The sequence below is a fragment of the Bos grunniens genome, chromosome 15, assembly GCF_055505025.1.
Source record: "Bos grunniens cultivar Pamir isolate PY7600 chromosome 15, Bosgru_T2T1.0, whole genome shotgun sequence".
Classification (NCBI taxonomy): Eukaryota; Metazoa; Chordata; class Mammalia; order Artiodactyla; family Bovidae; genus Bos; species Bos grunniens.
In genome coordinates this window covers 52,589,337-52,602,652 of record NC_141179.1, presented here as the reverse complement: position 1 = coordinate 52,602,652, position 13,316 = coordinate 52,589,337, and the positions used below count along the sequence as shown (strand labels likewise).

Sequence of the window (13,316 nt, the reverse complement as noted above, 5' to 3'; positions counted from 1 at the left end):
AGGAGCCAGGGCCTGGAGGTGGGAGGATGATGGGGTAGTCGGGAGAAGGTTGGAGAGTTGGGAAGAGGCTGGAGTGTGCCTGGACTCGGGCATCAGTAAGAATAGCAGTGGCCTCGTCTGGGGTGCTTCACAAACAGTTCCAACAAGTCCCAGAGCTCAGAGCCTATTCTGGGGCCCCGGGAGCCATGGCAGGTGTGTGTGTGGGGGGGGTGGCTCAGAAAGGGCCCCGCTCTGGGGAACAAAATCATTGGAAGCTCAGAGGCAGGGGCATGCCTGAGATGAACCCTGCCCAGAAGATTTCTCATTCCAACCCCCAATACAGTGGGACTATTTTTAGGAACAATGAGATGCTCACACATTCCTGCAGGGGCAGGGAGAAGGAAGGGGGGCCGGGAGCCAGTGCAGAGGGAAAGGGTGGACCCTGCCCCTCCCTCCAATTCGGGCTTCGTCCTCAGGGCCAGCGAGGTTTGAGGACCCTGGCCAGCCCTGCCTCCCTGGCCCCAGCCCCAAGGTCCCCTCCTGGCTCTTCTTTTGTTCCTCAGCTTCTGAATCGGTCCTTATCTCTGTCCCAGTCTCTTTCTCATACTCACCCTCCCTCCCAACCCCTAGTCCATGCGCCGGGAATTGGGGAACAGCTGAGATGGACCAGACCCTGAAGACAGAGCCAAATACAGTCATGGGACCCAGCAGTGAGGCTGTGGGAGAGACGCATGCCAGAGAAGAACAGACTGAGAGAGAGAGACAGACGTGGAGAATCCAGGAAGGCCGGGAGGGAAACAGAGTTCAGGTCAGAGCCGGGAAAGTCCCCTCTGCGGCCTGCTGTCGGCCTTGCTCTGGAGGGGACGCCCTGCCCGGCCAGCCCCCTTCCCCCCAGCAGCCCCTCCCCAGGCCGGCCCTTCCTCCCTGCCCTCTGCAGGCCCACACTAACCCTGTGCCAGGCCAGTGCCATCCGTTACTGACTTCCCAATGTGGGCACCATGTCTGGCACAGGGAGAGACCAGAGGCCCTGTCCCTGACTTGGAGGAAGGCACCCAGCCCCTCCCCACATCTGAGAGGGTCTCAATCCATCCACCAGCCAAGATGGAACCTGAGGGGCCTCTAAGACGACAGTGCTCAGCAGGGAGGGAGCCTAGTGTGTCCCGAAGGCCTGTGGCCGGAGCAAAGCCTCCTGACTCCAGGTGCTCGCATGCTTAATTGCTCAGTCGTGTCCAGCTCTTTGTGACTCTATGGACTGTAGCCCGCTAGGCTCCTCTGTCGATAGGATTCTCCAGGAGAGAATATTGGAGTGGATTGCCATGCCCCGCTCCAGGGGATCTTCCTGACCCAGGGATCAAACCCGTGTCTCTTAAGTCTCCTGCATTGGTAGGTGGGTTCTTTACCGCTAGTGCCACTTGGGAAGCCTGACTCTGGGTGAGAACTGGGCAAGTCCTTTCCTGCCTCTCCTGGTCTTAGCCTCCCCTAGTCAAGCTGGGGACTAGGTTCCATAGGCCTGAGGCCCTTGTAGACTCTGGTCCTGTGTGAATTCTCAGGAGGGCTGAGAGGAGCACAAATGACCCACCCAGGAGGGCTGCCTGGAGGAGGTAAACTCACTTATGAAAGAAGGTGATAATGTTAGTGCTCCAGGGGAAGGGCCCTCCTGACATACCATCTATCCCCTGCCCTCTCTGCACGGGGAGGTGATCCTGAGGCAGAAGGACCCCTCAGCCTGCAGAGATGTCTTGGAAATGTTGCTAAAGTCCTCTGTACAAGGCATTCTCCTTCCTTAGGCTCCTCTAAGACAGTAACTGTGCTAGACTTGGAAGACTTTGAGAGGACTTAGCTGTCTTCCTGGGCCAGGGGTCTCCAGAAATCATTAGGTCCACCCCTCTTGCTTGGTAATGGCATATACCCTTCACAGCCCAACAGCCCTGGGCACTTGGGAGTCTAGCTGATCATTTGATAGCTCAGTGAATACCTCCTGACAGCCGTGATGGGGGCTGCATGATACTGGGGTCCCGAGGAGGAAGAGGATAAAACCTCTGCCCTCTAAGAGCCCCCGGTCTGATGGGGGAGCCAGGTGGACTGTAGTGGGAACTCTGCACGCCACGCCATTATGGGGAGCACAGGCTGTAAGAGCCCTGGGTGGGAGACTCAGACTGGCCTGAGGGAGGGAGCAAAGACAAAATGTTCCTGGAGGGAGGCCCAGAGAAGGGAGGCCAGTCGCTCATTTATTCAATCATTCATGGGTCCAATTGTTCCTTCGACTGTTGTTTCCTGAGAGACATTAATTCGTCTCTGACGCTGGTCCCAGCGGGTCACACAGCTCCATCCTTCTCTCCTGCTTGGGCCACTGTGTCTGCCTCTCAGAGGCTCCTGGACTTGCTTTGTTCAGCCCCCAACCCACCCTGAAGGGAGAGGGTGAGGCTGAGAAGGGTTCAAAGACATTAAGGGTCATGGGACCCAGACCTGAAGGCCAACCGGGTTCACCCAGTCCTTTGTTGGGGCACAGACTCCCTGGCAGGGCCCTGTCCTTGCCTACACACCACTGGGGGCAGGCAGCGCACCTCCTCGGTCCCAGGCTTCTCTTTAGTGGTATGACTGACTCATGGCCGGCTCCTTGGGACTCCCAGGCCATGCCCCACCTTGCCCGCACGGGGCCTTGGCCAGGAGTCAAGAACAGTAGAGGCATCAGGTGTTGGGGATAGCAGTGATGAGGGGCTGCTGCTGGTGTGCTTGGGAGGAAGGCTGTGACGTTGAGGAGAACGTGAGCAATGGGGGTGGAGGTCGCTGTCGGCTCTACCATGAGAATGAGGCAGAGGGGCATGGGCGGCATGCCTAGGCATGAGCCTATCCTGAGCCCCCACCCCCCACCACAGGCCATCTTTTGCCTCCCCCACTTGGCTCTGGCCTCCCTCCCTTTGCCCACTCTGCTGTTCCCTCATCCCATCCTTTCCTCACCCCAGACCCTGTGCTAGGGGCTGAGGGGGCCAGAGAGTCAAGAACACAGAGAGCTGACTGGCCATACGATTCCTACCTGGCTGAGATTGGCTTGGAATGGGTGAGGGGCTCGGGAGGGGCTGGTTATGAATGTCAGAGGCAAGGAGCCCACAGGAGGGGCTGAGCTCGTCAGGGAGGTGGGGAGATGTGGTGGGGGGTCTCCAGGACCGGGCTCAGGTGTACTCTACAGTGCACGTGTCTCCAGTGTGGCTCGGAGGCTGGAGACGCGGCCCTGTTGGAGTAACAACTGAAGCCAGAGTCTGCGAAGGGCAGGTGAGGGGCGGAGAAGGGGTTGGTGGGGAGAGAGGGGTACCCAGAGGAGGGAGGAAGGAGCAAGAGAGGGGGGAGAGGGCAGGCCCTTCCTTTAGGCCTGGGCCCCTGAACTCTGAGGGGCCCCTTCCACACACCCTGGTCTCTTGTCACTCCCTGCCCCACCTCACTCTCCTTCCAGGACCTCTGCCTCTCCCTGCCTGGGGACCTTCTCTGAGGAGTCCCTCTCATATGTGTAAGTGGCATGGACTTGCCAGAAGATGGGTCATTCTTACCTGAGCAAGGCCCCTCCTTTCTGATCCATAGTCTCCTCACCTATGAAACAGGATGGTCAATACAAGCACCTCCATGGGAGGACTAGAGAGAGAGTGTGTGTTGCTGGGTCTCCAAGTGTGGTCCCTGGGCCAGTAGCTGAGAGTGTGTTGGAAATGCAAACTCTTAGCCTCATCCCAGACCTACTGCATCAGAAACTCTGGGGGTAGGGCCAGCAACCTGGATGCTAACAAGCCCTACAGGGGTTCTGGTGCACAGGTTTGAGAACCACTGATGAATGCCCCTAGCACACAGTAGGTGCTTTTTCTTCCCTGCAGAAGTAGGACTCTGACATGTGAACTTGTCCAACTGAGGCCTGGGCCTCTCTCCTGCCACTTCCTCAGATCAGGTCTCCCAGGGATCACCAAGCCTCTTTCTTCTATTTTCTTGACCCCGGTCCAGCTCAGCTTTGTTGAGGGGAGGTCTGGGGTTGCAAGATCTTAGCACTCCTGGGCAGCTGTCCTCTGTGTGTTTAAGGTGCCAGATCCATTCAAGGCAGCTCCTTGGGTACACAGCAGGTCTGGGTGGGCAGGAGGGAAGAGGGGAGGAAGGGCCGCCCCTCCTGCTTCCTGGCTATCTCCTGACTCTGTGGGGTGAGCCATGCTGCAAGGGCTATGAGAGTCACAGAGTAAGTTCCGGGCGCTCGGGCTTGGCTGGGGTCTGAGGCCCAGTCCCCAGGGGCTTCTCTGGCCTGAGCCCCCAGGAAGCCTTTGGGGGAGCTCTGCCACTCCTGCTGGTGGAGCAGATGGGCTTGCAAGTGCCAGGCGCACGCTGGGTGCAGAGACAGATGGGCTCCTTTGTCCCTGAAGGCCCTGTTCTCTGGGAAGAGGAGAATATGTGTGTGATGCCCACCAGAACAGGAGGCAGGAAGTGGAAGAATAGATGGCATCTGCCCTGGCACCCCTGGTTTCTCCCATCATGACCACCTTGCTGGGTACCCTTATTCTGGGGGTGCCAATCTTGGGTCAGACACTTTCACCACAAGTTCTCAAGAAGACCACCTGGAGAGTTAGGGAAGGAGTGGGCAGGAGAGACAGGAGTTGGGGGGCAGGGAGCAGGAGTGTACAAAAGAGAAAGGGCAGAAGCCATCTGAGAGGAGAGAGGATTGGAGATGGGAAAGACATTGAGACTCAGAGGTGAGACACGAGAGCAGCCTGTGACAGACATGGACCGAGGGAGGCATGGCAAGAGGGAGAGACCCACTCGGAGAGATCGGGGAGACAGCCTGAGAGAGACACAGGTCCAGAGGGAAGGAAAGAGGAATAGAGTGAGAGGGGCTCCAAGGTCCTTGGAAGTCCCCATTTTAGAGAAAGGGACACCAAAGCCCAGAGAAAGAGGAGGTTCCCCAACCCCAGGCCACCCAGGGGACCTAGCTCAGGCAGAGGTGGATAAATCAGCATGTATAAATCAGTCGCAGTAACACAGCTTGCCTTAGGAGGTACCTTGCCATTGGGTTTGGTGTTATTGCCTTCTTTTAGGTCACTCTGGGGGCACAAGGAGGCTTCCCTCTGGAGACCAAGGGGTAGGCTGTAGGTTCCCAGCAGTAGGGAAAGCAATAGATGGTTGATGGAGGTCGCGAGAGACAATGAGACTCACAGAGACAAGACAGGAGAGCAGCATGTGACACTGACCTTGACCTTCAAGAAGGCCATCAGTGCCTCTGCTGGTGGCTCCAGAAAGGATAAAACCAAGGTCTCTGGCTTCATATAATCCATTAATGAGTTAGAAGTCATTTTGTCCAGACTCTCTTCCTACCCAAATGAGTGTAGAAAGGCTGATCCAGTCCCACTGCTGGTTCCAGAGGAGACCGATTGCTCCAAACAGGCTCCATTTTTTTGGTACCTGGGGTACTTTCTAGAGTGTGTGGGGAGTGGCACCATCTACAGTGCTGAGTGGACCTACCTCCAACCACAGGGCTACAGATAGGGAGCTGGGGAAAGTATGAAGGCTCCATCCATCCATCTATCCATCCTTCTACCCATCTACCCATCCACTCATCCATTCATCTATCCATTCACGTGTCCATTCAGTTCAGTTCAGTTCAGTTCAGTCGCTCAATCATGTCTGACTCTTTGCAACCCCATAGAGTGCAGCATGCCAGGTTTCCCTGTCCATCACCAACTCCCAGAGTTTACTCAAACTCATGTCCATTGAGTCGGTGATGCCATCCAACCATCTCATCCTCTGTCATCCCCTTCTCCTCCTGCTTTCAATCTTTCCCAGGATCAGAATCTTTTCCAATGAGTCAGTTCTTCGCATCAGGTGGCCAAAGTATGGGAGTTTCAACTTCAGCATCAGTCCTTCCAGTGAATATTCAGGACTGATTTCCTTTACGATTGACTGGTTGGATCTCCTTGCAGTCCAAGGGACTCTCAAGAGTCTTCTCCAACACCACAGTTCAAAAGCATCAATTCTTCGGCACTCAGCCTTCTTCACAGTCCAACTCTCACATCCATACATGACTACTGGAAAAACCATAGTTTTGACTAGATGGACCTTGGTTGGCAAAGTAATGTCTCTGGTTTTTAATATGCTGTCTAGGTTGGTCATAGCTTTTCTTCCAAGGAGCAAGCATCTTTTCATTTCATGGCTGCAGTCACCATCTGCAGTGATTTTGGAGCCCAAGAAAATACAGTCTGTCACTGTTTCCATTGTTTCTCCATCTATTTGCCATGGAGTGATGGGACCAGATGCCATGATCTTAGTTTTTTGAATGTTGAGTTTTAAGTCAACTTTTTCACTCTCCTCTTTCACTTTCATCCAGAGGCTCTTTAGTTCCTCTTCACTTTCTGCCATAAGGGTGGTGTCATCTGCATATCTGAGGTTATTGATATTTCTCCCGGCAATATTGATTCCAGCTTGTGCTTCATCCAGCCCGCCATTTCGCATGATGTACTCTGCATATAAGTTAAACAAGCAGGGTGACAATATGCAGCCTTGACATATCCATTCACCCATTCTCATTGAATTAAAACACAAAATGGTAGAACTATGTGTTGTTAGCTGGAAGGACCCATTTTTAGTAGTGAGGAAACAAACTCAGAAGAGGAAAGAGCCTACTAAGGCCACACAGAATTTCCATAGTCAATCTGGGACACACTGGAAACAGCTGCTCTTCACTATACCCCACAGATTCTCCTCTGGAGTCTGGGAAATTGCTGGTTGTCATGCTGATATTTACACTGATGTTTGTTCACAAAAGCTGCAAGGGCAGGAAATGTGACCTCTTTCACCCCACCCTTAGCTTGGCTGAGTGTGTTTGAGTGTGTTTATTTTTGCATGTGTGTACATGCTTAAGTGTATGTTTATGTGTGCTTTGTATATTGCATGCATGTGTGCTCAGTCCTGTCCAACTCTTTTTGACCCCATGAACTAAATAATGCCTGCCAGGCTCCTCTGTCCATGAAATTTTCCAGGCAAGAATATTGGAGTGGGTGGCCATTTCTATAGGGTTGCATTTTTATCCATGTGTGTGAGTTTGTGTGCTGGTGTGTACATGGGAATATGTGTATGTGTGACATGTGTAGATGTGCGTGAGAGCAGGTATGGCTCTGTCTGTACTTTTCCTCTCCTCAGCTGTTTAAGATTTCTGGGGTTTAAAACTCTTTGACTTGAGCCTCAGTACCATTGACTCTTCTCCCTTCACTGGGGCAGCCACTCTGACCTCTGAGCCTCACCTCATGGTCTGTGGAATGTGAACTATTTCCTCCCTGAGTTGATGCAGAAGGTGAAATTGCTTTGGGCTCTTGGCAAGATTCAAGAAGGCAACATGAGAGCAAATCTTGAAGGCCAAGTGTGAAGTGGCGCTTCCCAGCTGTGTTTCCTACACTCAACACCCGCCATCTTGGGGCAGGCAGGGCAGGGCCAGGAGGTGGGTGGACAGAAGGATATCAGGCAGAGGCCACCCAGGGGTTCATCGCCGTGCTTCCATCCCGCCCACTGGGCCCCCTCTCTGCCGCTCCAACTGTCTTTAAGTTTCCTTACCAATTCCCTTCTTGTGCCATTATCTTGCCCTTAGCCTGAGGAGTCACAGAAAACTGACCAATCCAAGCAAAGGCCAGACAGGTATCCACCAATCTCAGTAAAGGACAGGTCAGGGCATTCCCCAATCCGAGTAAAGGGCAGGTCGAAGAGCCACCAATCAGAACAAAGGACAGACTATTCTCTCTAAGGACCCTGGGGAGGGAGCTGGGGGTCAGTCCAGAGGAGGAACAAGACAGAGGCTGGAGATCCAGAGAGGTGGGTTCTGGACCCTCTGTCCTGACTGGCTGGCTGACCACAGATGGGGCATTGCTTTTTTTTTTGAGCCTCAGTTTCCTCATCTGTCAAATGGGGAGACTTAGCTGTCCTAAGCCTGTGGCTTTGAGACAAGTCTCCCTGGACATCAGAACTCACTCTGTCACCTTGGCCCCTCTTCTCCAACTTCCACACCACACACACAAACTCCATTAGAGGGCAGGGCCCCCAACTTAGCTTATCCTTCCCCACTGCCTCCAGGCAGGAACAGACCTAAACCAGCACTACCTTCTGGGGCCAAGCCCTTGGAACCACTGTCTGAGGAGCCTGGGTTGGCAGACTTTTTTTCAGGATTATCTGGGACATCAGCTCTTCCTCACCTCTTTAGTCTGCAGAATTGACCTAGAAAGGCCACAGTGGCCAACATGTTGCTGAACCCTGGACCTGTGAGTCCATTAGGAAGTATCTGCACCTGTGTGAACCTATATGTGTACCTGGAAGGTGTCTGAGGGCAGGCTGGGATGTTTCTGTGAGAATATGAGGGTCTGTGACTGGGTAGCCAGGTATGTGTGGTGCTGAGAGTGTGTGAGCTGTGATGAGGAGAGCCTCAGGATCAAAGGACAGTTGATCCAATTTGGGGAATTTATTGTGGAGTCAGCAGCTCCTGGTGTCCTAGGATGGAGACACATCTTCATGACCGAAATGTGTCTTCACTTGAGCAGTGGAAGGGATCAAAGGGAGGTTGGGGGTTGGAGAAAACAATGCCATTTGAAGAGAAAGCCCACCACTGCTCCCTCAACCTGGAACACAGGACTGGGTGGGAATGGGAGTCAGGGTAGGGAAGGAAACTGAAGCCAAGAAGATGCAAGGTGAAATCTGGAGCCAAAGCCCAGACCACAGGCTTCATCTGGACCCCAGTGCAGGACTCCTCTCTGTAACCTCTCTGAAAAATGGGCATCTAGCCAATTTTTGCAAACCCCCAAGTATGGGGAGCTCAGTTCCTCACCTCTCTTCTAGTGGCCTCTGCCTATGAGCGAGAAGCAGGGACCTTTCTTGTCTTGGTTCTACCTGGAAGAAGATCTTTCACTCCCCTGGGCCAAAGTCAGCCTCCTGTGAAATCCTGGGAGTCTCCAGGCTGTCTCTGGGGCCACAGAGTCCAGTCGCCCTGCCCAGGAAAGCCTGAGATATTGGAGTCAAATACTGAAACTCCTGGATCTGTTCTGCTGCAGGCAAGGCATCTCCAGGTTCTCCATGCAGGACTTGCTTTCTTATTCTCTCTTTACATACGTCACTTCCTCTGAATGAGTCTCTTCTTGTCCTTACCTGGGACATAGTGCACTGGGGATGATCTAGTCAGCCCATGGACATGGAGCAATTCTCATCTTCCCTAGTTAGGGTAACAGATCTTTATTAATATGCCCTGCAATCTCATCATTTTAATATATTACCTGCCACATTTATGCTGTGGGCTCATACTGAGATTATGGCCCAATAAGAGCCTCAAGCTCACGTCGCTTACAGGAATGGGGGCCACGCCATGTGTCTTCTATCCTACAATTAATCACTTGGCTCTATGAACACAGACTGAGCCATCCACAAGGAAGACATCAGAAAAAACTTGCAGGGGCTAGCGGGGAGGGCCTGGCTGAGTGGATGGTATGAGTCACAGTCCTGCTTTGGCCCTGGATCCTCTGTTCTGTTACCTTTCTCTTTGATCCCCATGGTTTGGGCCAAGTTAATAGAGCAAGAAGCAGGGACCTTTCTTGTCTTGGTTCCGGCTCTCCAAGGACGAGGCCTGTTCCTGGGACAGGAAGGCTGTGAGGCAGTCAAGGCTGATTTCTCCTTCCCCTTCTGTCTCACCAGGGGCTGGCCTCACTGTGTTTCTTGACTCTTGTGGGCTCATGTACCTCGTGGACTCTCGCTACTCCCAGCCCCTCACTAGGCTAAAAAATGAGACTATGCGAGACCACCTCCCTCCTTGGGAAACTGAGTGGGACCCAGATTCAGCAGATGTTTCGCTGAGCACCTATGTGTGTGGGCACTCAGTTTGATTTCATCACCATATCAGCCTGTAGGGGGAGATAGCCTTAGTTGCCCCCAGTTTACAGATAGAAGACTGAGGCTCAGTGACTTGACCAAGATTCACACTGCTTATAAATAGAGGAGCTAGAATTCAAATTTGGAACTTTTTGTTTACTTGTTTTGTTTTATGTTAATAAGGAAGCTTGTACTTTCCCTGCTATGCCTGAGTTGTCCTTGGCTGAAGGACAAGAGACCTAGGGTCTAGACAAGACTTGACCTCTTGACTTACTGTGAGTTCTTTGCTAAGTCCCTGACCCTTCTCTAAGCCCCAGACCCCTCATTGTAAGATGAAGGGACTTGGACATTTTAAGGCCTTAAGACTGGTTGGGGAAATAAAAATAGATTGGTTGGGGGGCGGAAAAAAGACTGATTGGATTCTGAGTTCCTAAGATCCTGGGACTCAAGTGTCTGCTAGCCTTAGGCCCCAGTTTAAGCTGAGAGTTTGTATTCCCAGCCCCCTGGGGAGGGGCGCTGTCCTGGCCTGCCTGGCAGAGAGGCCCTCACTGCCCTTTCCTCTCTTCCAGGATGCTTTGCTGAGCCTGGGCTCCGTCATCGACATTGCAGGCTTGCAACAGGCTGTCAAGGAGGCCCTGTCGGCTGTGCTTCCCAAAGTGGTACGTGCCTTGCCCCATACTTTCCTGCCCCTTAAGCCTTTGCTCCACTCCTCTTAAACAGGGTTGAGAAAGAAAGAAGAAGCAGGGTCTTTGCCCAGAGGACTCTCATGGGGAAGTGAAGGGTTTGGGTGAGTGTTTAAGAGGAGGAGGAGGAGGAGGACTAAAACTAAGCCCCAGTGAATGAACTGATATAGGAATTCTGGAATGTCTGGGACAGAAGGGGCATTAGAGTGTAATTGGAAAGATCATGTCGCAGATTATGGAATGGATTCACTTAGGATAATAACCTAATGGGTTCACTAGGTAGGACCTAGTGAGTCACGTGAGATTTGGAATACGTATAGCAGGAAGGATTGAGTAGACATGCAGAAGAACTTCCTTGGCACCAGCCGTGTGCTGGAATGGGGCTTGGCCTTGATGAATAGATCTGTGCTGAGTTCAGGTGTCCTGTCTAGTCAGGAGCCTGGATAAGATGTCCTCTAGAAGCCTCTAGAAGCCTTTAAGCTTCTCTCTGACCCATCCCAACACCATAGATGAGGTTGCACACCGGGAACAGGTGCAGGGTGGCTGCTTGGGCCCCTGGTCACGGGGTCAGCATGGTTTCCTGGGCCTGGAGTGCCTGGATGAGGAGACTGTACTCCTCTTCAGTTGCCCCAGGCCGCTCCTCAACTCAGCTCCAGTGGTCACTATGCATCCCTTATGCAGTAGGATGGATGAACTGGCTCTCAAGACACAAAGCAGAAGTGTATCAGTTGTGCCAGATAGCAGGGAGCAGGGGACTGTCAGTCTGGGGAGGGGGGGCTCTGACACCATAAGAGGCAGGCGAGACTTACCAGAAGAGGAGATGCCTAGACTGAGTCCCCATAGCCTGGGGTGTTCCCTCCTGTACCCTGGACACCAGCCACCAGCAGAGCCCACTGTGTCTGAATCTGCTGGATGAATGATCCACCCAAGGCCCAGAGAGGGAGGACACTTCCCCCAAGGTCACACAGCATGACAGGAACAAATGGGGCTTGGCACCTAAGCATCCCCATTCGCTTTCCTCAGCTCTGTCTTTTCAAAACCTCCTGGAAGTTCAGAGCCCAGGAGGAAGACTAATGAGTGAGCTTTATTGAGTGTGAAATTGGTAGGAAGTGGGTGGTGTGTTAGCTCCCAAAATAAGTCCTCCCGGAGATGGGATTGAGGCAACATCTGGCCTGGGGTGGAGAAACATCTGGAAAAGAAGAGGCAGGGAGGTTGGCAGGTCAGCATCCACGAGGCTGCCCTGGGAGTGGGGAGGAGGAGGGTCTTCACAGGCAGGATCCTGGTGATGCCAGCATAGATGCCTTTGTACGGATTAATTGTATCCCCAAAGCAGGGTACCGGGAAGACAGCTCCGGTCCAGGTGACTAATCTCTGGGACAGTGGGAAATGTCTGTCTTGGTCCACCCCAAAGACCTGCATGAGCTAAGGAAGCCCTGACTTTGGGGAGGGAACCCTGTCTTGACTGCATGGAGGAGCTCAGCTCTCCAAAGAGGGGTGGGGAGACGGCAGGCCTGCTCTGCCTCTAGGGAGGGGTGGGGAGATGCCAGGGAGGGGAGCTGCTGGCACCTGGCTCCCTCATCAGCACCCATTGTGGCAGGCAGCCGCAAATGCAGATGGGACTGATGTGTCTGAAATGATTCCTCCTTCTCTCCAGTAAACTCAGCTAATTTTAACCCAGAGGGCTGCGAGTGAGGGGGTGGAGGCAGATGGACACCCGGAAGTGAAGTGAGGATCTCGTGCCTGCCTGCTCCCCACTCTCGGATTGCCCACCCCTCTCTCTGCCAGGACAGGACTCTGGGTACTAGGTAGCATCTTAACCTCTTTGGGGGTCAAATCCTACAGGCCCCTCCCAGGCTGCATAAAGGGTTGGTTGACAGGAAGAGGCTGAATGTAGATGAGGCATGAGGGCCTCCTTCCCACTGATTTCTTCATCCCCAAACTTCCCTACTAGACCCTCCCCCGGGAGGACAAAGGGGCCTGGGTCTTCCTGTGTCTGCCCCGCTCACTCTCCTCAGGCCCTGTCATTTCTGGCCCATGCCACTTCTGAGCTTGGCTCAGGTTCTCTGGAGGCAGGACTGGGGCATCTCCTGGGGGTTGGGAGAAGGTGGGGGCTGGCTGGGGACAGCCAAGGGCAACAAGAGTGTGTGACTTTTGTGGGTTGTGGACTCTCACAGCTGTGAAAGCCAATGGCTTCTGAGAAGGACTCCATGCTTACTTACTTTAACATGGAGCTTCAGTGTCACCTCCTCCAGAAGCCCTCCCTGATACAGTCAGCAGAGAGGAGAGCTCTCCATTCTCCCACTGAGAAAACAACACCTCTCAGGATACTGAGCCAGGCACGTGGGTACCCCCTCGATGAGGTGTAGGCTCTGCTGAGCACCCGGGTCTCCCTCATCACATGCAACTCCAGCAGTGGAGACGCTCTGCAGACAGGTTGGCTGTGGGTCTCTAAGAGTGGCCAGTCCTGCTTGGAAGGAATGTGGATTTTCTCTTGTGGGTCAGTGAGGGCAACTGCTTCTGCCAAGATGTGGTCTGTAACTGAAACCAAGACTTCTCTGGGGGGTAGTTCCTGACAGTCCAGTGGCTGGGGCTCTGTGCTTTCACTGCCGAGGGTGTGGGTTCAGTCCCTGGTCAGGGAACTAAAATCCTACACGCTGAGTGGCATGCCCCTACACCCCCAAAAAAGGACGGCTCTGGGTCCTTGGAGGGAGGATTGACAAGCTGCAGACTTGATATGCTTCAAACAGAGCTTTGATCTCACTCCAGGGAATGGTCATTCCAAAATACAAATCAGCTCCTGTG

The 13,316-nt window shown here is 53.4% G+C and overlaps 1 protein-coding gene across 3 annotated transcripts in view; it reads left to right on the top strand.

The window, feature by feature from the left end:
• The window catches only part of PDE2A (phosphodiesterase 2A), a 68,780-nt gene that overhangs the window by 22,748 nt on the left and 32,716 nt on the right, over nt 1-13,316 (top strand). For 2 of the 3 annotated variants that reach the window (XM_086340648.1, XM_086340647.1), the window contains one exon: nt 10,401-10,490. In XM_086340648.1, coding sequence (XP_086196774.1) covers nt 10,401-10,490 — 90 coding nt within the window. Of the gene's footprint in view, nt 1-609; nt 788-10,400; nt 10,491-13,316 lie in introns of all 3 variants that reach the window. The other variant, XM_086340646.1, reaches the window with a different exon arrangement.